Below are 22,276 nucleotides of genomic sequence, written 5' to 3' on the forward strand. Positions count from 1 at the left end.
GAACACGTTTCAATGCAGAAAATCTCGAATATTTGTCCTTCACATATTTATTTCATTCAGTTAACTCAGTGGATTATGTAAAGCTCAAGGGACAGCGAAACGGTGACAAGAATTTCAGCTGGCAGAGTTATTCACCATGTGAACTAACAATGTTATTGAACTCCACCCAGCGAGTCAGGATCACTTCTGAACTGGATCTCAAGACTACATTGTTTCGGTTCCTACTTCCCAGAGGGGAGGGAAAGAAAACTTTCTTATTTGACCGTACAGTAACTGATTTTGTTCTTGTCCTGCCGCAGGTGTTTTTAAATAGTAGGAAGAACTCTTAAAAAGGCCATTTTTAAAAAGGATGGTTAGATCAGCCCACAAATCAGTTAAGCCGAAGTCAAATATACACCCTTTAGCGGCCATTTGGGGGCCTACAAGAACTTGAACTTGGAGCTAGCCGTTCTTCTGCACCTGCATTGCCCATCGAGTTCAGTGAAATGTAATCGGCACAGAGCAGGGATGTTGAACTGTGGCTCTCCAGAGGTGGTTGGACTACAACTCCCATGATCCCTGACCATTGGCCATGGTGGCTGGGGCTCATGGGAGCTGGAGTCCAGCAGAGTGTACATGGAAACAAAGTTTTGGGATAGTAGGTTGTATCCTGTGCTGGATTACCAAATAGGCAGAGTAGGCACCGGCCTTTGGGCCCCACGCCTCTTGGGGCCCCGCGACAATGGATCAAAATTGGTTTATTAAAACTGTTGGCTGGTAAAATGAAAAACTTATTAGGAGATAATTTGCAAGCCCCCCACCCTGAGATTTTGCCTGCCTCTACAGGGTTAATCCGGCACTGCTGTTCCACTCGCATAGGAGACTTCTGTTTTTGCAATGACACATCCCCCTTCTCTCCTTCCCCTAAAGCCCCTGCTTCAGAGGGTTCGGGGTCCCTCCAGAGAATATTTGGGGGGCTTTGCAGAGTGAGGAGAGGAAAGGGGGTTCCTGTTGCATCAGTGGAACACAGCATTGCATGTAACCCAGTGTCTTCTCCCTGTATCTGCCATAGAAATGTCATTTTATACAAGGAATAGCCCTATTGATTGGTTTCAGGGTGAGAGATGGCTATCCGCTTTGTCGAAAACCTTAACACCGAAGCAATAAAAACAGGAAATTTCACACAGGGGATCAACAATGCTGGAAAATTATAAGCATGTGCTTACTTTGCATGGGATCTCATTTATACTTTTATTTACTAGCACTTGGGGAACAAGAGAGGTTCGCCGCTGCAGTGTTTATTTACATGTACAGAGAATGTCACACTTCCCATTAATTTGTCATAATTTGTATTTCTGCTCGGAGACTCCAGCTATGTAAACTCAACCCCTGGTTTTACTATCATTTGTAATTTACCCAGCTGTTCAGCTAACTCCAGAGGCCGCCCACTCCTGCAGCCGATTCCCAAAATGAGGCATTATCTCTAAAATTATGGTGTAATCACTTCTCCTGAATTCGTTGCTGAGCCTGTGCTTCTCGATTCCTTGGGGGCTTTAAGTCTTTTAGAGCTTAACTTCGGAGCCTGTTCTCACAATCACCCCAATGTCTGGGCCCAGAGGAAGAAAGTCAAGCCGTTCTGGAGGCTTCAGTCGGTGGCAAGGCTGTTGTGTACATCTGCGGCAAAAGGGGCGAAAATATACAGTCAGTCCTTCGTTTGTTTTTGGCATGCTGCTGAAGTAGATGACTCATCTACGTATGTGTCTTTGATTCTTTATTTATTTTAGTTGTTAGTCATTATCAACATGACAAAAGGGTCTGTTAAAATGGATAAAATCCATGCTTTTAACCAGTGCTATTTTATCTAGAAAAAGAGGCGCTGGAACTCACCACGAACACCTCCCTCCCTCCCTTAGAATGGGAATGACGCCTACTTGAGAGGTGTGCCAGAATGGAGTTCCAGCTGAAAAAAGCCCTGCTTTTAACAATATGAAGACATAATTAGACTCCGAGGGGCCAATTCTGGAGCAAGAGTCGCTGGGGTGAGCAGTTTCGGATGCAGCAGAGCTTCAGGTTAGCTGGGCTCTGCTGGTGGCAAATCTTGGCTCAGCTGAAGATAATGGCAGTATAACTTGGGTGACACTGTGGGTTAAACCACTGAGCCTAGGGCTTGCTGATCAGAAGGTTGGTGGTTCAAATCCCTGCAACTGGGTGAGCTCCCATTGCTCGGTCCCTGCTCTTGCCAACCTAGCAGTTCGAAAGCACGTCAGAGTGCAAGTAGATAAATAGGTACCGCTCTGGCAGGAAGGTAAACGGCGTTTCCGTGCACTGCTCTTGTTTGCCAGAAGGGGCTTAGTCATGCTGGCTACATGACCCGAAAGCTGTACGCCGGCTCCATCGGTCAATAAAGCGAGATGAGCTCCACAACCCCAGAGTTGTCTGCAACTGGACCTAATGGTCAGGTGGTACCTTTACCTTTAACTTGTTCATCCCATCTCAGCTGAGGCCAGCGTTAGTTCCAGAAAAGGGGCGGGGTGTAGATGTTGTGGGGGCGGGATTAAGCCCATTCAGATCAGTCATGTGATCTGGCAACCCTGCACAGAACATTACTGTATTTCGCTTTCCCTCTGCTACGCTTAGGCAGAGCAGCAGCAGCCCAACTGCTGAATGGGATTTGGATCTGGTGTGACTTTATGCCAGCTTAATGTACACCAACTCGCTTTATGCCAGTGCTCTAAGAGGAGCTGGCTTCAGACACCAGGCCTGATGGCAGACCAACTAAACGCTACAAAGGTGTCTGCAAATGTCCGGCAACATCAACCCCGCTGGCAGTGTTCGAAACTCCCATTGTTCTAGGTGCATTTTGCGACAGGGAATTTCATTAGCGCAAGCGCAGTACTGCACCTAAATTTTCAAATTAAAACTGGGGAGTGGAAGGAAAGGAGAACCTTTTTCTGCCTCTACACTTCCAGCTACTCTCTGAAGGCTGGAGAAGAGATGCTATTAAGAATATTAGGGGGTGGGCAGGGGAAGGACTAGACCATGTGAAAAATGAACATACTGTAATATTTTAGCTGCAGTTCATTCATTTTCAGCTTTGTATTCTTGTTATAAATAAACATTCCATAACTTAGGTTTAAGGTGTCATTTAGCTTCTAGCTTTCATATCTTGGTTTGTAATACTGCCCACCAGGCGCGAACCCCTTGCAGATGACTGTAGCACAGTCAGGTCATGCTTCCATAGCAATGACCAGAGGAGGAATGACTGCTGGGAGGAGCGCAGAGAGAAGAAACACCATGGTGCATCTGCAGCAGCGGAACCGGACACCTTCATCTGCCCCAGCTGCAACAAAACATGCCTCTCCTGTATCAGTTTCTGCAGCCACAGCAGGTACTGTGACCTTCCAAAAGTTTGCCTTCACTCCCAAAGGCATACTCCTCCATTCTCTCCCGAAACAGACAGATGCCAACCATGTTTTATGCCAGCTTCGTGTGTGTCGGCTTGCTCTTTTACTTTAACATCATCACAGGCTACAATCCTATTTATGAGGGTTGGGGATTGTTGGACTGCCACGACCATCAGCATGCATGGCCAATGGTCACGGATGATGGGATTTGGAGTGCACTTATGTGATATTAAGCCCCTTTGAACTCAACTGGACTTAATTTTGAGTAGACAGTATATAGCAATACTGGCGAACCTCTGGTCCTCCAGGTGTTGCTGGACTACAACTCCCATCATCCTGGGCCATTGGCCATGCTGGCTGGTGGAGGGCTGTAGGCTTCCCAACCCTGATATAACAAATTGGTTTGTATATGTCAGTGTTTCAGCCTGGTTGTTTATCTTCAGTGAATCATGTCCATTCCAGTAGTGGAATAACTTATCAACTATATTCATATTACATTGACATTTTCTTTTGTCCTCTCTAACATGCATAAGATGATTAAGTTTCAAACTCTTCTACAGCCACCAATTTAATTTCCCATTATATTATTGTTGGGATTTCCATTCCCCCACCCTTTTAAAAAAACAGCTGAGTTATAAGGATTCAATCCAGTGCCGTAATAAAATGATCTGCAGTATTGTCTCATTAGTACATGCTTCTTTCATGACCATAGGGTAGGGCTCTTCTCCAAGCAAACACTGTGACAATGGCAGGCTCCAGATCAAGCTATCAACATTATAGAAAACAGATCTGCAATGTACAGATTTACCTTATTTTTATTTGCTAAAAAAATTCTGCACTATATTGCCAACATTAAGGGAAAAAATGTCGTATGGCAGTGTACAGCATAAAATCAACAGTAAAATTGCATTCATTAAACAAGTAGAAAATGTGTCACCAGTAGGAGATCAGTTTAATGCATCAATGCACGACTGTACATGTCTGTTTTATGTTCACCAGGAGCACAGTCCAAAGGGCAGGTGCCACCACACTAAAGGCCATGTGTGGTGGCAGGGCTTCAGGAAGAAGCAGCGTTATGGGTTACATGCAGAGAACACACCACATGGACACATAGGACAAATATTCATTTTTTAAAATGTATGTGGATTGCATCCCATAGACAGTGGGAGACAAAGTATACACTGGCCGATGGAACTATAGACTAACTTGTGGCTCCAGTAGAACAAGTGCATTATAGTTGTTCATGAGTCTTCATATTAGTCATTTTCAAACAGGTGGAGTGCATGACAAAATTATGTCACTTAGGTCTCTAGACCTCATGATTCTTGTAAAGGCATCTAAAGGCACAGTCCTAGCCCTACATCCATCTGGATGAGTTAGGATCTATTGGAGCTTTGGCTCAGCCATCTGGTTGCCAGCTATGCCAGCATAGGCCCCCAAGCCTGCCTCAGCCAGTGATATGCTGGCTTAACTCCCCCATTGCAACTGGGCTGAGCCCAATAAATTTGATGCTGAATAAGGAGCATTCCAGGGGAGTGGTGCAGGCTGGAGCAGGCAGTGAAGACTTATGGTGAATCTTAACTCTGTTCAGATGTCAGGGACCATGCTGAGGAGGACTGCACTGAGGAAGAATAGTGGGAGCCACCCCTCCCCCTCCCCCTGATCCTGATCCTGAATCTTCCCAGGAGCAGGAGGACAGCATAGATTTGGAACAGTGGTTTGCAGAGGGGCATGGTTCCGAAGGCAGAAGCTGGGAAATACTGGATGGAGAACAGCCAGCAGAAGAAACACTAGAAGAGAGAGTTAACAGATTCACAGTCTCTGGATAGCATTCACCCCCCTTCTCCAAAGTCATGGAGTGCTCAGAAAGTGTCAGAGCAGAAAGCACAGCAGGTACAAGCTCAGATTACTAGACGTAGGAGTGGCGTAGACTAATAGGGACGGAGAGGGGAGTGTCCTTTAATTGGGAGCACCACCATTTCTAGGAGATGTGTTCTTTGTTCTCTTGCTGTGATTATTAAAGATTCTAACTGGCAAGGCGTTCCTTTCGTTTGATCTCTTATCTACTACCATGGGGGGAGGAAGCCCATTCCCCGAAGCCTGACATCAGCTCAGGCTCATGGTCTGGCAACATGGTGGAACTTAACGCTGGCAAAAAGGATGGTGAAAGTCCAACCACAGAATGGAAGTCAATGGGGAGGGGAGGGGAAGGTTCCTAATCCTCAGAAAGGCTCGCCTTCTTGTGCCGCCACCCCCCCCTGCTCGCTTGAGATCTGGCTTGAACCCTGGCCAATCACACGGCAGCTCACCTCACATCTTGCACAAATGAGACCTTTGTGATGAGACATCTCTCTGAAGTTTCTTTCCACAACATGAAAGCAGCAGCAGGTGCATGTTGGAGATCCAGAAACCGCTTGCACACAGCAGCTGCCACAGAGCCTAGCAGTAAGGTTGTTATGTACTAAGCGCGGATCCTAGAACAATAGGCAAGTAGGATCTTAGAATGCAACAACTGATGGGCTTACAGGAAAAGACCAATCAGGCTCCAGGAAGAAGTTAATCAGCCTATTAAGCTGGTAGGATTGTAGAATGCACCCACTGATTGGCCTGCAAGAAAAGACCAATCAGGCTCCAGGAGGGAAGCAGAATCAGCCAATCAGACGGGACTCATTGTATAAATAATGTATATAAAAACCTGAGGTTTGGGGGGCAATTCAATCACTGTTTTACAAGCTGCAATAAAGAGCATGAAATCACTACAGGACTCCGAGTATATTTCAAAGGTCATGCCAGGAATCCCCAAAGAAAGGCCAATTAACATTTCCATTCACATGTTGAAGGCTGGCAGCACTCACAAGCACCCCCTAAATTTGCCCCAGAGCACTATCAGGTCCTGGCATGCAGGTCCCTGTGGAGGAACACCAAGGCTACTGCCATTGCCTTCCTGGACACAGAGCAGTGGTGGGAGGCTGAACCTCCAAGGGAAGAAGGCTCAGAATGCAGGGTGGGCTGACGATGAGCGGTCAGAGGGAGAAGATTGGGAGGAGGAGGAGGTGTCAGAAGCTGAAGAGGTGCCAGGGTTTAGTGAGCAGGGAGAGTCTGTGGCAGAGAGAAGTCTAGAATCAGGAGAGAAGGGAGGCAAGAGTCAGGTTGATGCCTGGTCTTCCAAGTTGAGTAGAGGTATGAAGCAGGTGCACCAGCGAAGTCTCAGCTTGCTTGGGAAGGACCTGGGAGAGAAGGAGACTTAGGCTGCTGTGGGAAGGCAGGATCCTTCAGTCTCCATGACTGCCTCATAGGGGCAAGACCTACCAAGGAGAGTTGCTGTGCTCATTAGGCCTAGCTCTCCTGAGCAGACCTGGTTTATCCTAATAAAGAGTTCACTTAACTCCCTGTGATTTATTGCTGGCTCGCTCCTGACAGCTGCCACCACCAGCTGCCAGCCTTGAGCACTACACAATATGGAAGTGCTTAGCAGGGGACCTGCACCGTGGACACTGAGGACACACAAGGAAAGGTAAGAGGTTGCCAGTTGCGGAGGAGGCTGCTGCAACCACTAACCCTCATTGCCATCCCCATGTCTGATTGCCTAGCAGACACATAGCTTGGAGAAGGCAGCAGCAGCACTTGCAATACTGGTGGTTATGGTCCAATACGGAGAGCCACAGTCGCAGAGTTGCATTGAGCAGAAACTCAACAATCAAGCTAAAGCTAAGAGCAGCATTTTGCCTTTCCCACCTCAGTGCTCGTTTTGCGTTACAAGGCCCTTGAAGTTGTGTCCCATGTTAACACAAACATAGCGATTCACTTTCACTTTACAGGTCTTTTTTTAGTATTTATTTGACGGGGAGCCCTGTTGCACAGGTCTGTTCGACTGCTGGTTCCCAACGCTGATCCACAGTGTGCAAAGTGTGTCACATCTGGATGTACTATTTTCTCCCTTTTTATTATGCAGTACGCAGTAGGTCTCTGTACAGAGGAAGGATATGATTTGAGACTGGTGGGTTCACAGCACCACCCTGTGGACAGCAGGGGCAAAAAAACCTCTACGGGTGCAACGGCTACAAGATTCGCCTTGCATTTGTGTCTATTGTGTTTGGAAGCAGTCCAATCTGTTTCAGATCTGCTTGTTGTCATTTCGGTTCAATTCATTATTTGGGTCCAAGTGTGATGTGCTAAACCCAAAGCTCTTGTTTCATGCCTGTTGACTACAATAGCAAATCTCCATGCACCTTTTATATTTCGCCCCCTTTCACCTAAGAGGATGAAAGCTGCAAGCAAAGGTGCTTCTCCAGAGTGGATTAAGCCCACCAAATTTCAGGCAAATCCACCCAGGAGTTTCTGTGCAGGAAATATTTAAAGCCATTATTATTATTATTATTGATGAAAAGTTTCTTAAGTTTCTAAATATTCCTCCAGAATCAGATGGAAACTGCAGGTGTGGCTGCCTCTTCCAAAGTGATTAGGCCTGTCATGTTTCCCATTTCTTGCCATCCCTGACCACTGGCCACCTTGGCTGGGATTCATGGGTGCGAGTGTCCAGAGACCCCACCCCATAGATGAATAAACCATCTTTGGATCTCAAGCTTTGAGTGCAGTTAAAGGGGAAGGGGCTCCCTTGCAGAAGGGAAATACTTGGCACCATAAACTGGATTTTAATACTTGTCCCACAGTTTGTTTTGTAGGTACAGAGCTGTATGCTGGTAAAAATGTTATCACCACACAGTGAAAAGGAAGCAGTAAAGAGAGACCCTGATTTGTTTCCCAAATATTTAAAGAGCTACAGATTATTATTAGATTTTTTTTTGAGGGGGAAGGAGGGGAGCCACTCTTCTTCAGCCAAAGGATTTGGCAAGTGTAACACACATAAAAAATGTAGGGAAGTGGCCAAAATAAGTTAGAGGGGTCATTTCCTCAACTGATAGGAAAAGGCCAAGCAATTAGCTAACCCCCTGTCCGGAAAATTTAATTCAAGAGTATTTGGTGTAGTGGTGAAGGGATCCAGTGCAAGGATTTTGCTTTTAAAAAGCATGTAGCATTCTCCACATCTAAAACAAATCCTGAAATGGATTTGAATTAAAGATTCAAAAAGAAAATCTTTGCCACAAGCACATTATTGCAAAGCAATTTTCCCTGATAGACACATTTTTGCAAAGTGATTTTCCCTTATATAAGGCATTTTAAAGTGTTATTTTCACTAATATATGCATTTGAAATACAAACTTAGGCTAGTATATGCATTCTCTACATATTACTACTTGTTTGGAGAACAGTGTTGCAAAAATCAGGAGTGCTAATGTCAAAGGGTGGTTGTTTTTCAGTTCACATATTGTTTCAAAAGGTGTGGATTAGGTCAGGTGCCTTTAAATGCAAATATAATCAAATTTCTCCCCGCATCCCTATCGCCACCATAGAGGCCTGAATAGATCTATGACCTTTCCTTTTCCAGAAGCAAAGACCACTTTAAAAGCAAAAATAGGTATTTGGCAGTTGGGGTTATACACATGCTGGTATTGTTCAACATTGTGCTTGTCTGCAGCATACTCTGGCAGATTACAAAGTCATTATTGATAGAATTTCACTCATATAGTGCTAGATCATCATCTCAAGACTTCAGGATGGAGCAAGATGAAATCAAAATTAGAATTACCATTCATTTAAGAGCCATAAATCACTATGAATAAAGAGGAGCACAACAAGTAATGAGAAATGCCATTAAACCATAACAGAGATGCTAATGTGATATCCCAAAGTTTCCCTTCCCTGTAAGTATGAGAAATTAACTCTAGCCAACAATGACTAGAACAAGCGCCAAGCAACAATACTTGCATTTGCGGCATTGCCCTGATCTCTGCAAGCTCTGTTTGTTTTCAGGGTGGGCAAACCATTTCCATTGTAATGATAATCGAGAGGGCCAAATTCTGTTCTGAGAGAGGAACCTAATCCAGTATCTATAAAACAACATGAGCAAAGAATTCGTTCCAAGAAAGCGAATATCAGATTAAATTCCACTTTACCTCTGTAGGTCTTGGCTCTAGAAAAAGTGTTTCAAGTTACTGCTTCCTTTAGGCAGGTCCATTGGCAAAATTCAGTGATAAAAATACACCCTGCAGTCATTATTCTGTGTTGGATTCTAACTGACGAGAAAGCTCAGTAGTGTTTGGCTGGGACACTGTCCAAAACCCAATCACCTACTCTACTGCAGCAAAAGTTTGGAAAGGGCCAGCCTTTGAAACACAAAACCATCATTTTGCTTGTATTGATGTTAAACAGATAAAATTGACTGAGAAATAACACACAAGGAAATACAGCTACAAGTGAGCAAAGTAATAAAACCCAGGTCTGTGCAAGGATAAAGCTGGTCAATAGTTAATTTATTTATTTTTTACCCTCACTGTTTTTCAGAAAAACAGAAAAAGGCTTCCAGAGCAGCTCAAAAATACCAGTTCCTAGTAGCTCCAGCTACCATGGGCCAATGGTTTGGGATGGAGTTATAATTCCACTCCTGGAAGACCACAGGTTCCCCAATTTATGACACTGGTTCTCCACCATCTCAGGAAAGAGTTATCCCCAGCCCCAGTACCTGATATCTAGTTTGGCTGGCCATTCCAGGTCCTCTAAATCTGTCTGCAGAGCATATAGAGTAACATGGAGCTGTTGGTCCTTCCCCTAAAAATTCTGTATCTGTTATTGCTAGTACCATCAGGCACAGTGCAAACCAATTCTCACAATCCCAAACCACCTCTTGTCAGCCCGACAGCAAAGGAGCACTTCAGGAACATAGAAAGCTGCCTTATTATACTGAGTTATATCACTAGTCCATCTAGTCCAATATTGTCTACACTGACTGGCAGCAGCCCATGATTTCTATCTACATAGAGCTTTTTTTCTTATATTTCCCAAATATCCAACACTGTGATTGGAAAGCTAGCATTTTTTAAAAATAATAATACAGCAAGCATGTTAGAACATTTAACATTTGTGTTTTAACATCTCCAGATTTTATTAGGTGTTCTTTATACAGTCATCTGGTCTGTTTAAAGATTGAGCAATAATATAAAAGGAAATACAGCTACAAATGATTGAAGTAATAAAATCCTGAAACTAAATAGTATCTCATAATTCATTTTACACAGCATATATTAGGTTTCATTACATCAGTACATGACTTAGTAGTAAATTCTCCTGGGGGCTATAAACCTTTAAGAAGCTGTCATCTTGAAATTATATATATTTAAAAAAGAATAATTGAAGAAGTGCTTTATTGATCTATGGCACAACTCCATCTAGTGCCAGGGTGAAGAATTCTTCTAAGCTATTTTATTGTTTCCATTCCAAAACATGGCATTTCTTATTCTTACTAAACCTTAGAATGGTGGATTAGTCACAAGGCTAGTAAGCCAACACATTCAGTATTTCGTCTTTCTGCTTATTTGAACTGATGCACATTTTGGTGCCTGATCAAAACAACAACAACAGCAAAATTCTCACACTTAGTTTCCTGACATGGGAATCTAACTGAACATACAGATCTGTGACTGCATACTGAGTATTCAGCTAAACAGCTTCGATGCAGTTTCAGATGTGTTTTAGTTAACAGTATTTCTGGAAACATGGGAAGCTGCTTTACTGTGTCAATTATTTGCATTGACAGGCAGAGGCTGTCCAGGGTTTCAGCAGAGAATTCCCCACCCCTATCTCGAAATGCCAGGGATTGAGCCTGGACCTTTCTATATTCAAAGAACTGGCTCTACTGTTGATCTACAGCCCCTTCCCTATTATTAATTGTTGCTAGGACACTTTTGTTATTATTCATTTCTGTACTGCACACTCATGAAATCTATCTCAAAAAGACACAATGCTTGAGCTCTGCACAGATTTAGGTGCTTGAATTCAGATCTACTCTCACTAGTCAGTTTTAGGGAAAGAGGGGCCAACTCAAGTCTTCTTTCTCCCACAACTTACTTCCTAGCAATTTGTCAAAAAGGAGTTTGGGTGGGAGGGCAAGGGAGAGAACATTCCTTACCTTTACAGACCCTGTTTTTATGCAGTTGGCACTGAAATGGGTTCAAGCACACAGATGTACTGACGTCAAATCTACTTTACCATCAAAGATCAATCACCACCAGTCAAGAGTTCAATATTTCAATTAGACAAGGGATGCAGGTGGCTCTGTGGTCTAAACCACTGAGCCTCTTGGGCTTGCCGATCAGGTTGGCAGTTCAAATCTGCACAATGGAGTGAGCTCCTGTTGCTCTGTCCCAGGTCCTGCCTACCTAGCAGTGCGAAAGCGTGCCTGTTCAAGTAGATAAATAGGTACCGCTATGGCGGGAAGGTAAACACCATTTCCGCTCGCTCTGGCACACGTCACGGTCCTCCCTGTGCCAGTAGCGGTTTATTCATGCTGGCCACATGACCTGGAAAGCTGTCTGTGCACAAACGCCAGCTCCCTCAGCCTGAAAGTGAGACGAGCACCGCAACTCCATAGTTGCCTTTGACTGGACTTAACTGTCCAGGGGTCCTTTACCTTTACCATTTCAATTAGGTATGTATTTATGTATGTATGTATGTATGAGCAGTGGTTCTGGGGAACACTTAAAAAGGAGAGGCAAATTACAGACAACCAAGGCAAACTCTTTCCATTTAAATTTTTTTTCTTCCAGTAGCACCTTAAAGACCAACTAAGTTAGTTCTTGGTATGAGCTTTCGTGTGCATGCACACTTCTTCAGATACCTTCTTCAGTGTGCATGCACATGAAAGCTCATACCAAGAACTAACTTAGTTGGTCTTTAAGGTGCTACTGGAAGAATTTTTTTTTTAATTTTGACTATGGCAGACCATAGGGACGCGGGTGGCGCTGTGGGCTAAAGCCTCAACGCCTAGGGCTTGCCGATCGAAAGGTCGGCGGTTCGAATCCCCGCGGCGGGGTGCGCTCCCGCTGTTCGGTCCCAGCGCCTGCCCACCTAGCAATTCGAAAGCACCTCCGGGTGCAAGTAGATAAATAGGTACCGCTTACCAGCGGGAAGGTAAACGGCGTTCCGTGTGTGGCTCTGGCTCGCCAGAGCAGCGATGTCACGCTGGCCACGTGACCCGGAAGTGTCCCCGGACAGCGCTGGCCCCCGGCCAATAAATGTGAGATGGGCGCACAAACCCCACAGTCTGTCAAGACTGGCCCGTTCGGGCAGGGGTACCTTTACCTTTACCTTTATGGCAGACCAACACGGCTACCTATCTGTAACTCTTTCCATTTAGTCTGTCGAAAGAGTTTCTCAGTTTTATTAGGGTAGAAAGGACCAGCATTTGGTAGGACTAAAACTGCAAATGATAATGGCATATCAGGGTGTAAAAACTATGCCATCAATGAGTTTTAGAGAACACTACATGTGCACACGTGCATGCAGGATTACAAAACATTTATTTATTCTTCCCAACCATTCTTTGCTCTAGATCTCTTTATACACTTTGTCTGAATCTGCCTCACCCAAAGTAAAGTGCTGCTACCTTTGAATTCAGTTTCGGCCACAGTCTTTCAAGGAAGAATTAAATAAACCCACAAATTATCTTCTGCAAGTTTTATTCAATTGCTCCCATTATGCCTCACCAGATTAAGACAATGGGGTATATGGTGCTGCACTTAGTAAGATTTCCCTTAAGGGGCATTTCTGGTGGGGAAATCTTCCATTTTACAGCAGTTTTGTAATTCAACAGAATTCTGTCCTCTTCATTTAGAAGTTTTCTCTTTGTATGCTGAGGACAGAAAAATAGTTCACTACAGAAAGGAACTGGAATTGGGGAAGCCCTTGAACTGCCTGCTGCTGATAGGGGACAAACTTTACCTTGGAATTGCAAGTTCAGATGCTCCTGTTTCTAAGGCATAAAATTGGAGCATTCGGTGAATCAGAATTAGTTTCTTCTAACTCTTGAAACATTTTGCTACAGTTACTCTGTAACTGCTATGTTGATGAGTTACTCTGTATTCTTAAGTATGTTTCAAAACATAGCCAGATTATGTGTACTTCTAGTCTTGGAAAATGGTATGCCTTTTAAAAGAGAATCTGGGTAGATTAATTTTGTATTTAGCACACGGAGGCATATAGAGCTTATGAAAGTAATCAACAGATGGGGAACTGGAGATGTCGACAACAGCCAGATTGCACCACAGAGCACATTTGTGCATAATCAAGAAGCAAGGAGGAGAGCCTCATTAGTCGCTTGTACCTCTGCTTTGCCAGCTTTTGCTGTAGAATCTGAAGGGAGGACTCAGTTCACTTGCTCTTTGACAGATCTATGAGCCCCAGGGGCCACCTGCAGCTCAGCGATCACAAACCTCATACTTCTTTATTTCACACTAGCAATCTGATTCTCCAAAGGATAAAAGTGCTTTCCTGTAGTTTATAGAAAAAGGAGTTATATTATACAACATGGTTTATGAACTATTGCACGTGGACGTGTGTGTGTACAGTGCTTTTTTTCTAAAAAAATGTTTAGGGGTACTCTCATTTTCCTTCTCATATTGAAATACTGTTCCTCAATGAGGCCAAACTTAAATTCACAAAATGTTTAGGGGTATACATACCCCTGCGTCCCCCCAGAAAAAAAGCACTGTGTGTGTATATATATAATATGAATGAGAGAACAAATCAGTATTATTTATTTTCTGCCCATCACCAGAAGGTCCTAGGGCAGGTTACAGCAATATAAAACACAGCATTAAAACACATTACAATCACATATCAAGTATCAAAGGCCGGGGTAAAGAAGCCACAACACAAGGGCTACATCCAGTGCCAGATTTACATATAAGCTAAACAAGCTATAGCTTAGGGCCCCACTCTCTTGGACCCCCCCAAAAAAAAATTAAAGGAAAAAACACTGGATGTACATTTCCAAAATATAAGTTAAAAAAATAAAATAAAATAAAACCTACATACTGCAACAGTGTTTTGTGTTGGCTCTTATGATGTAAGTAATGGGCCCCACCTGCTAGTCTGCTCCCTAAAATATCACTGTTTTGTTCATATAAATTAGGTAAAGGTACCCCCGACCACTAGGTCCAGTTGCGGACGACTCTGGGGTTGTGGCACTCATCTCACTCTATAGGCCGAGGGAGCCGGTGTTTGTCTGCAGACAGCTTCTGCGTCATGTGGCCAGCATGACTAAGCCGCTTCTGGCGAACCAGAGCAGCGCACGGAAACAGCGTTTACCTTCCCGCCGGAGTGGTACCTATTTATCTACTTGCAATTACCATATAACGTATATTCAACACAAAAAACAATGGCAATTTGTTGTTGACAAAAAACAGCTGGACATATAAAGGGCCCCATTACCTTCAGTAGCCTAGGGCCTCATCAAACCTAAATCCGGACCTGGCTACATCTGTAGCAGGTGGTATATGTGCCTCCATATGTAGAGTACAAAAGGAACTTTTACTCCAGAAGTGTGCTCAGGACTGTATACTTTAGTAATTCAGCATGGCTAAAGTATACTAGGTATGCCTTAGTAATTCAGCAAATAAATCCAAGTGACTAATTCAGGTTAAATGAGGCAATTGCTTTTATTTAAAGATTGGCAAGAAACACAAATTCCAAAAGCATCTATTAATGCAGCGTTTCATTTGTTTGGGTAGACACGATAGGGATTACGTAATCCCTATCTAGTGTTGCTGCTGCTGAATACTTAAGTGTGTCTACATTCCCACCTCTAGAGACAAGAGGCGATGATGGCTATATAGTCATTCTGCAGATGGGCATCCCTTTTAAGAAATGAATCAGAAGAACAGAAACAAACAGCAAAGGTTGTTGCTTATCTACCCATCCAGCTGCAGGAAACATCTGTATTATGACAAAAAGAATTACTCAAACAGCTGGAATGAAGATCACAGATCACCATGTTAGTATGCAATGAAGCTGAAAAGACTTGAACCAATTCCTTGCAATTTAGGAGAAAGGATTCCAAGTAGATTTGGTAATGTTTATTTTAGGTGGATGAATATTAAGTGAGGAAAGATTTACATGAGATTTCTCCCCACCCAGATTTTCTCAGCAGACCCCTACCTGAACAAAATAATTTAAAACTTAAAAGAAAACATTTTTCTGAAGTGCATTGCAGCAGCAGCTATTTCTTTTCCCACTCTTCTCTTTCAAGTCTTTCACGGATGACTTCTTTCAGATATGGCTCAAGATAATGTTTGTCCTAAAAAGAAAAGAAAAGAAAGCAAGTTAAGGATATTGGACATTTCATACCGGCATCTTTTTGTAAGAGCAGTAACATGGATTATCTGATACTTCACCACCATTTTAGGAACAGAGCAGGCAGACCTAAATTTAAAATGCTTAATCCATAATTCACCAACTGGTCTTTCCTGCTACATTATTACTTGTAGAGTCATTTCCCTAAATTTGTGTGATTAGTACATGCATCTGCCCTACGAAACATCTTATCAGTTACCAAAACTGTCATACAGAATCAGCCTAACTTTTGAGTCTTGCGTTTAAACATGTTTACAATTAAGCCCTGAAATAAGTCAAGTGCCTGTTATGAAATTTTTCACCACCAAAAATCAAGAGCTTTGAGGGTGCTACTGACTCTAACAAATTTATCATAGCACAAATTTCCATTGACTAGAAGACTAGTTCATGAAGGCTTATGCCATAATACTTGTTAGTCTTTAACTTGCTACTGGATTTGTGTTTGCTGCAGCTAGATTTGCAAATAACACTGATACACCTCTAGACATCTTTCACTCAGGACAGTGGTACCTCTGGTTACGTACTTAATTTGTTCCGGAGGTCCGTTCTTAACCTGAAACTGTTCTTAACCTGAAGCACCACTTTAGCTAATGGGGCCTCCCGCTGCTGTGCAATTTCTGTTCTCATCCTGAAGCAAAGTTCTTAACCCGAGGTATTATTTCTGGGTTAGCATAGTCTGTAACCTGAAGCGTATGTAACCTGAGGTACCACTGTATTGTACAGTGGTACCTCGGGTTACAGACGCTTCAGGTTACAGACTCCGCTAACCCAGAAATAGTACCTCGGGTTAAGAACTTTGCTTCAGGATGAGAACAGAAAACGGCAGTGGCGCTCAGGCAGTGGGAGGCCCCATTAGCTAAAGTGGTACCTCAGGTTAAGAACAGTTTCAGGTTAAGAACGGACCTCCAGAACGAATTAAGTTATTAACCCGAGGTACCACTGTACTAGTTGTTAGCCAGCAATTATCTCAATTTCACTGTCTTCTCCTCTGTAAAAGCATGCCCAAGCTGCAGGTCAAGTTGTTGGTGGCTAGGCTATGTGACGTTAAAGGTTTTGGTTACCCTGCAACTTTGCCCCATATGCCTTTTTTTTTTTTTTTTTTTTACTTTTTCTTATATAAGTAATGGGTGGCATCACTGGTATGGGATGAAAAACTGTCTGAGGCAAGCACGCCCTTTACCCCTGGTGATCCCAGTGCTTGGTGTGAAAAGATTTTGTCTCTTAACAACTGTGATCTATATTACAACTATCTTACTTTGTTTTACAGATTCTTATGGGGCAGATTGTGACAAAGCTTGACTTTCTCTACACAACACTGCCCTTGGATTCTATATTTTGATCATGCTCAACTATGACAGAACAGAGAACCATTTAAATATATATATATGGAGATAGAATTATAACCCCTCCTGCAAGACTCAAGGTAGATAATACTACAAGTCATGTATAAAGTACCTGAAGGTTTATGCACTATTATGTTTCATAAAATTAGGTTTTACTGCGCCAAACCTGACAAACAGCAGATTAATAATGAGAGAAATATATCCTCCCAAAGCAAGACGTGATCAGCAGGGAAGACTTGATTTCTATAGATAATTTGTCCCAACCACATTATGTTCGAAGATGAATTCGGTTATCACAATCACATGCAAGTTTCTGGCTGTGATCTAGATCTGTTGGTTCTTTTGGCAAACTGCTCACAGAGCCCATTTCCACTCATGTGCTGTGAGTGAAAGGTGTGAGTGTTCCCTTATCTCCTCCTCCCAGCCATGTTTTTGCTGAAGGTTAACAGAGTAGGTTTTCTGCAAGTTGTATTCCCCTCAAAGTTCTGAATTGAGCCATGAACATTCCATCCACCCAGAATCTAATCTACAGCCTTAGATTAGCATCACAAGAGTTAACCAATACTCAACTCAATTCATCAAAGTAATAAACAATATTATGAACAGACACCATTCAGTGGTTTAAAGTCATACTTAAGTCAGTCATGCTTTAATACAATGGAAATCAATGGGACTTAAGTCATGATAAATAACTTATTTGATTTCAATGGGACTAAATCATGACTTAGTTTGGATAAATCCAGTATCTTATGTTGTCTGACAAGGAAACAATGATGTGGGATGGAAAATTTCCCACTACTACACTTTTTCTGTGGAAAGTTTTCCATTTCTAAAAAATGCATCATTTCATAGTTGGTTACAATGAATGGCTATACCAGCAAAATTTGGCAGTTTCAAATTATAATTAACCCTTTTTATGCATTTATTCTCAGGAAGTGTGCATGTATAATTCTCTCTCTCACACACATCTACTTATAAACCGAAGTGTTAATTAAAATCCAACTATACTTATTGAATATGCTAAGATACATCCTAATTGAGTCTTTAGGGCACTGGAAGATTTGATACAAAGATTTCCAGAAAACTCCTATTAATGGGAGAACATAATATTTATGCTGAACATAATATTTATGCTAGCTTACAACCAGCCTTCCCTAGAAAACTGGGTTGACTCTTATTATATGGGTATGCAACCATACCTCTTCATATTTTATCCACTGTTCTTTCGGAAGTATTTGTTGCCTCATCGACAAGTCCAACGCTCTCTTGATACGAAATAATCTGTCATTACGTACATCTTCAGGAAGTCTCCTTATCGCTTCTTTCACATCTTCGTTTTCATACACTGTATCATCTCGCATAAGTCCTGTAGCAGAAAGATGTTTCTCATGTTAACACAAATGACAGCTGAACATCAGTAGTTGTTTTTTTTTAAAAAAACAAAACTTTTTTTGGGGTAGGAGTACCAAGACCAATGGCATTTCTCTTCACTAGCTCTAGAAATTAATTTTAACAGCTTATTAGCTCCAAGTGCCTGGAAACATGTATTTTAGATGAATGTCCATAACTCACAGAACATCCCACTGATAAAGCTGCAGACTCCAAAGCAGTAAATATACACCCAAGTCAGGCCACTAACCAAGAAATGATAGCTCGACCTGCTCCAGACCATTGTGAAGCCATACATAGGCTATTGCAGGCAAGAATATTGCTGGCAGTAGCATGTGCCCTTGCTGCACTTTCAGCGGCACCCCACCCCCTGCCAGAAGTGCTTTGCCAGTCATCAATAGTTTTATTACTCATGCTAGTTACAAATTAGGTAGCTGATACTTGAAACCCAAAGAAATTAACTTTCATAGATTTTAGGCAACCCTGTATCAGGTATAAATAATATTTTTTTATCATCATCATCATGTGTTATAAGTTGCAAAGAGTAGCTGAGGAAACCCAGCCAGATGGGCGGGGTATAAATATTATTATTATTATTAATTATTATTATATCAAAATCCAGTTTACAGAGAAGGCAATCAGTTCACAGGGAGGGGATAACCAAAGATGTTAAGGTCTTGGGTAGTACTAAGCAATGACTTTTGCTACTGTTTACTTGTGTTCCTCTTCTTCTTTGGGGATACTGACAATTATAGTAGGTAGCAAGCAGGACAAACTTTGCTACCAAGTTAGGTTTAGGCCAGGCTATTGTAGGGCTTGGAAGCAAGCAGCCTTGTTCCTGTAACAGCTAACAAATTTTACCATAAGGAAATAAGAAGCTAAAGTTCCACCCACATAAACTGGAATATTTGGCACTTTTTATCATAGTCATATGACAACATCTGGTTGGTCAACTGACAAACCTAAACCACCCACACCTGTATTAGATTTTGATATATATTTTACTATTGTCCGTGATCAAAAACAGGGACAGCCAACTTCTGTATTCTCAAAGGCCCCTGGTTTACCCAGATTTATTTAAAACTGTCCCATTTCTTTTCTGCAAAAAACCCCATGTGGATAATAAAAATTAACACACTCAGTCACAACACCGAGAAGAAGAATCCAATGAAAGATACTAGCAGAAAGTGGACAAAATGCAATATAATTCTCCCCCCACAAGAAACAGACTCTTCTTAGTCAGGTTCCAAACCAAACAACTTCAACAGTAAAGGGCTTCACAGTTACAGAGTACATGCACTTCCAACACCTACCAATTTTGTTGAATCCAGCTGCATTGTAATACCATTTGCGAATACTATCAAGGAGACGACCACTGGCTGCAGCTGGAAGTATTAATGACCACCGTTAGTTCAAGAGTATAACTGGTAGAGGCATTTATTCAGACACAAAGAATCTACAGTATTTTAGTTTGCTTTTATAAACATGCAACATTTGTAATAAACAGAAAGTAGGAACAGTTTGGATGCTGTGCACTTGTCAATGGGATGCAAAAACACAATGCTACTCAAAATATCCATAAAACAGCTATGCAACAGCAGATGAGATGAACGTTTGCTCAGTTATCAGCCCCACCACCTGCACCCACCATCTACTGTGCATTAGCATCTATGCAACAATAAACAAATCAGCCTCAATTGCAAGCAGTGTCACTTCATAGCTTTTCTCAAAACAATAAGCATTTTAACATGTTTAGTGCCTTCAAGAATTACTACCCCTTTGATCAGGGGTCAGCAACCTTTTTCAGCCGTGGGCCGATCTACCGTCCCTCAGACCATGTGGTGGGCCGGACTATATTTTTTAAAAAATATATGAACGAATTCCTATGCCCCACAAATAACCCAGAGATGCATTTTAAATAAAAGCACACATTCTACTCATGTAAAAACACCAGACAGGCCCCACAAATAACCCAGAGATGCATTTTAAAGAAAAGGACACATTCTACTCATGTAAAAACACGCTGATTCCCAGACCGTCCGTGGGCCGGATTGAGAAGGCGATTGGGCCGCATCTGGCCCACGGGCCTTAGGTTGCCTTTGATAGTTGACAGTATATGGCTAGATTCATAATTAATATTGTAGTACGTGCACTGCAAGCAGTGTTCGAAACTCCCATTGTTCTAGGTGCATTTTGCGACAGGAAATTTCATTAGTGTGAGCAGTTTCTGAGCTCTGAGTGCAGTACTGCACCTAAGATTTCAGATTAAAACTGCAGAGTGGAAGGAAAGGAGAACCTTTTTCTGCCTCCCCACTTCCATCTACTCTCTGAAGACTGGAGAAGAGATGCTCTTAAGAATATTAGGGGGGTGGGCAGGGGAAGGACTAGACTATGTGAAAAATGAACATAATATTTTAGCTGCAGTTCATTCATTTTCAGTTTTGTATTATTGTTATTTTAAAAAGTGTGCCTAGACAATTCATTGCGGCGCCCATAACCTAGGTTTATGGTGCTATTTAGCTCCTAGCTTTCTAACACTGACTGCAAGCTGGGGAAGAGACACATTCAGAAGGATGCACTGTGTTGCAATTCACAAGCTAAAGGAGACTGACAGGTGTGCTACTTGCTGCTGTCCTAGAGGGCCATTTGCCACCTGTTTGTTTCAAGAGACAAGGGTGGCCAAAATGGAACTCCCAAATGAGCTTTTCATTCATCTACTCTTCCCGCATACCCTTTGATTACTTAGAATGAGGGTCCTCGTGGGATAGTTACAAATTGCTACTGGTGCACAGAATGAAGCCTGACTATAAACAACTAAATCAGCAAGAAGATTCGCCTACTAACCTTTTGCTGGTTATGTGGATAGCAAGAAGGGGGGAAGGCGATGAGGCGGACCTCAAAGCAGCACGTGAATAAGGGTCCCACAAGAGTAACACCCTTCGCTACGGAAACTCTTAATATTGCCTGCGTTGAACGCGATGTGGCTTACTTCTGAGTATGCCCTTAAAGGATTACACTATGGGTAGGCAAACTAAGGCCCAGGGGCTGGATCCAGCCCAATCACCTTCTAAATCCGGCCCATGGACGGTCTGGGAATCAGCATGTTTTTACATGAGTAGAATGTGTCCTTTTATTTAAAATGCATTTCTGGGTTATCTGTGGGACCTGCCTGGTGTTTTTACACGAGTAGAATGTGTGATTTTATTTAAAATGTATCTCTGGGTTATTTGTGGGGCATAGGAATTCGTTCATATATTTTTTAAAAAATATAGTCCGGCCCACCACATGGTCTGAGGGACGGTAGATCGGCCCACGGCTGAAAAAGGTTGCTGACCCCTGATCAAAGGGGTAGTAATTCTTGAAGGCACTAAACATGTTAAAATGCTTATTGTTTTGAGAAAAGCTATGAAGTGACACTGGGTTATTTGTGGGGCATTGGAATTCATTCATTGGAATTCATTCATTTTTTTCTTCTTCAAAATATAGTCCGGCCCCCCACAAGGTCTGAGGGACAGTGGACCGGCCCCCTGCTGAAAAGGTTTGCTGACCCCTGATTACACTATGGAAAAACCCACAACCGCTTGGCACGCCAAGAGTTAACAGAAGGCGCCCCGTGTCCTCTCCGTCCCCACCAGGCAATCATAACCTCTCGCACACGCCCCGTGCATTGCCACACAAGCGCTGGCGGCCCCCCTCGACCATTTTCTTTCCCCGGGAAGCTTCCCGCCCGTCTCCCTCCCCGCTGCAGCCCCTTCGCCACCGACTCTTCCCCTCTCCTCACTCACCCGGTGCCCTCGCCGCCATCTTGACGACCTCTGAGGAAACGCGCACGCGCGCCGGCGTTCGGGAAAAGCCCACATTCCCCCTTTCAGATCACGTGCTCGCAACCCGCCTACCAACCCACCGCGCTCCCTG

General features: G+C 42.9%; 1 protein-coding gene across 1 annotated transcript; it reads right to left on the reverse strand.

Annotated features, from left to right (window-relative positions):
• Positions 1-14,916: 14,916 nt before the first annotated feature.
• UQCRB (ubiquinol-cytochrome c reductase binding protein) lies at positions 14,917-22,233 on the reverse strand. The gene is made up of 4 exons (XM_082236011.1): positions 22,147-22,233; positions 19,675-19,746; positions 18,172-18,338; positions 14,917-15,573 (listed from the first exon to the last, which is right to left on the reverse strand). Exons 1-4 carry the CDS (start codon positions 22,163-22,165, stop codon positions 15,496-15,498), a joined length of 336 nt encoding a protein of 111 aa, XP_082092137.1. The 5' UTR covers positions 22,166-22,233; the 3' UTR covers positions 14,917-15,495.
• Positions 22,234-22,276: the final 43 nt, after the last annotated feature.

Source organism: Podarcis vaucheri (assembly GCF_965113315.1).
Source record: "Podarcis vaucheri genome assembly, chromosome: 8".
NCBI lineage: Eukaryota > Metazoa > Chordata > Lepidosauria > Squamata > Lacertidae > Podarcis > Podarcis vaucheri.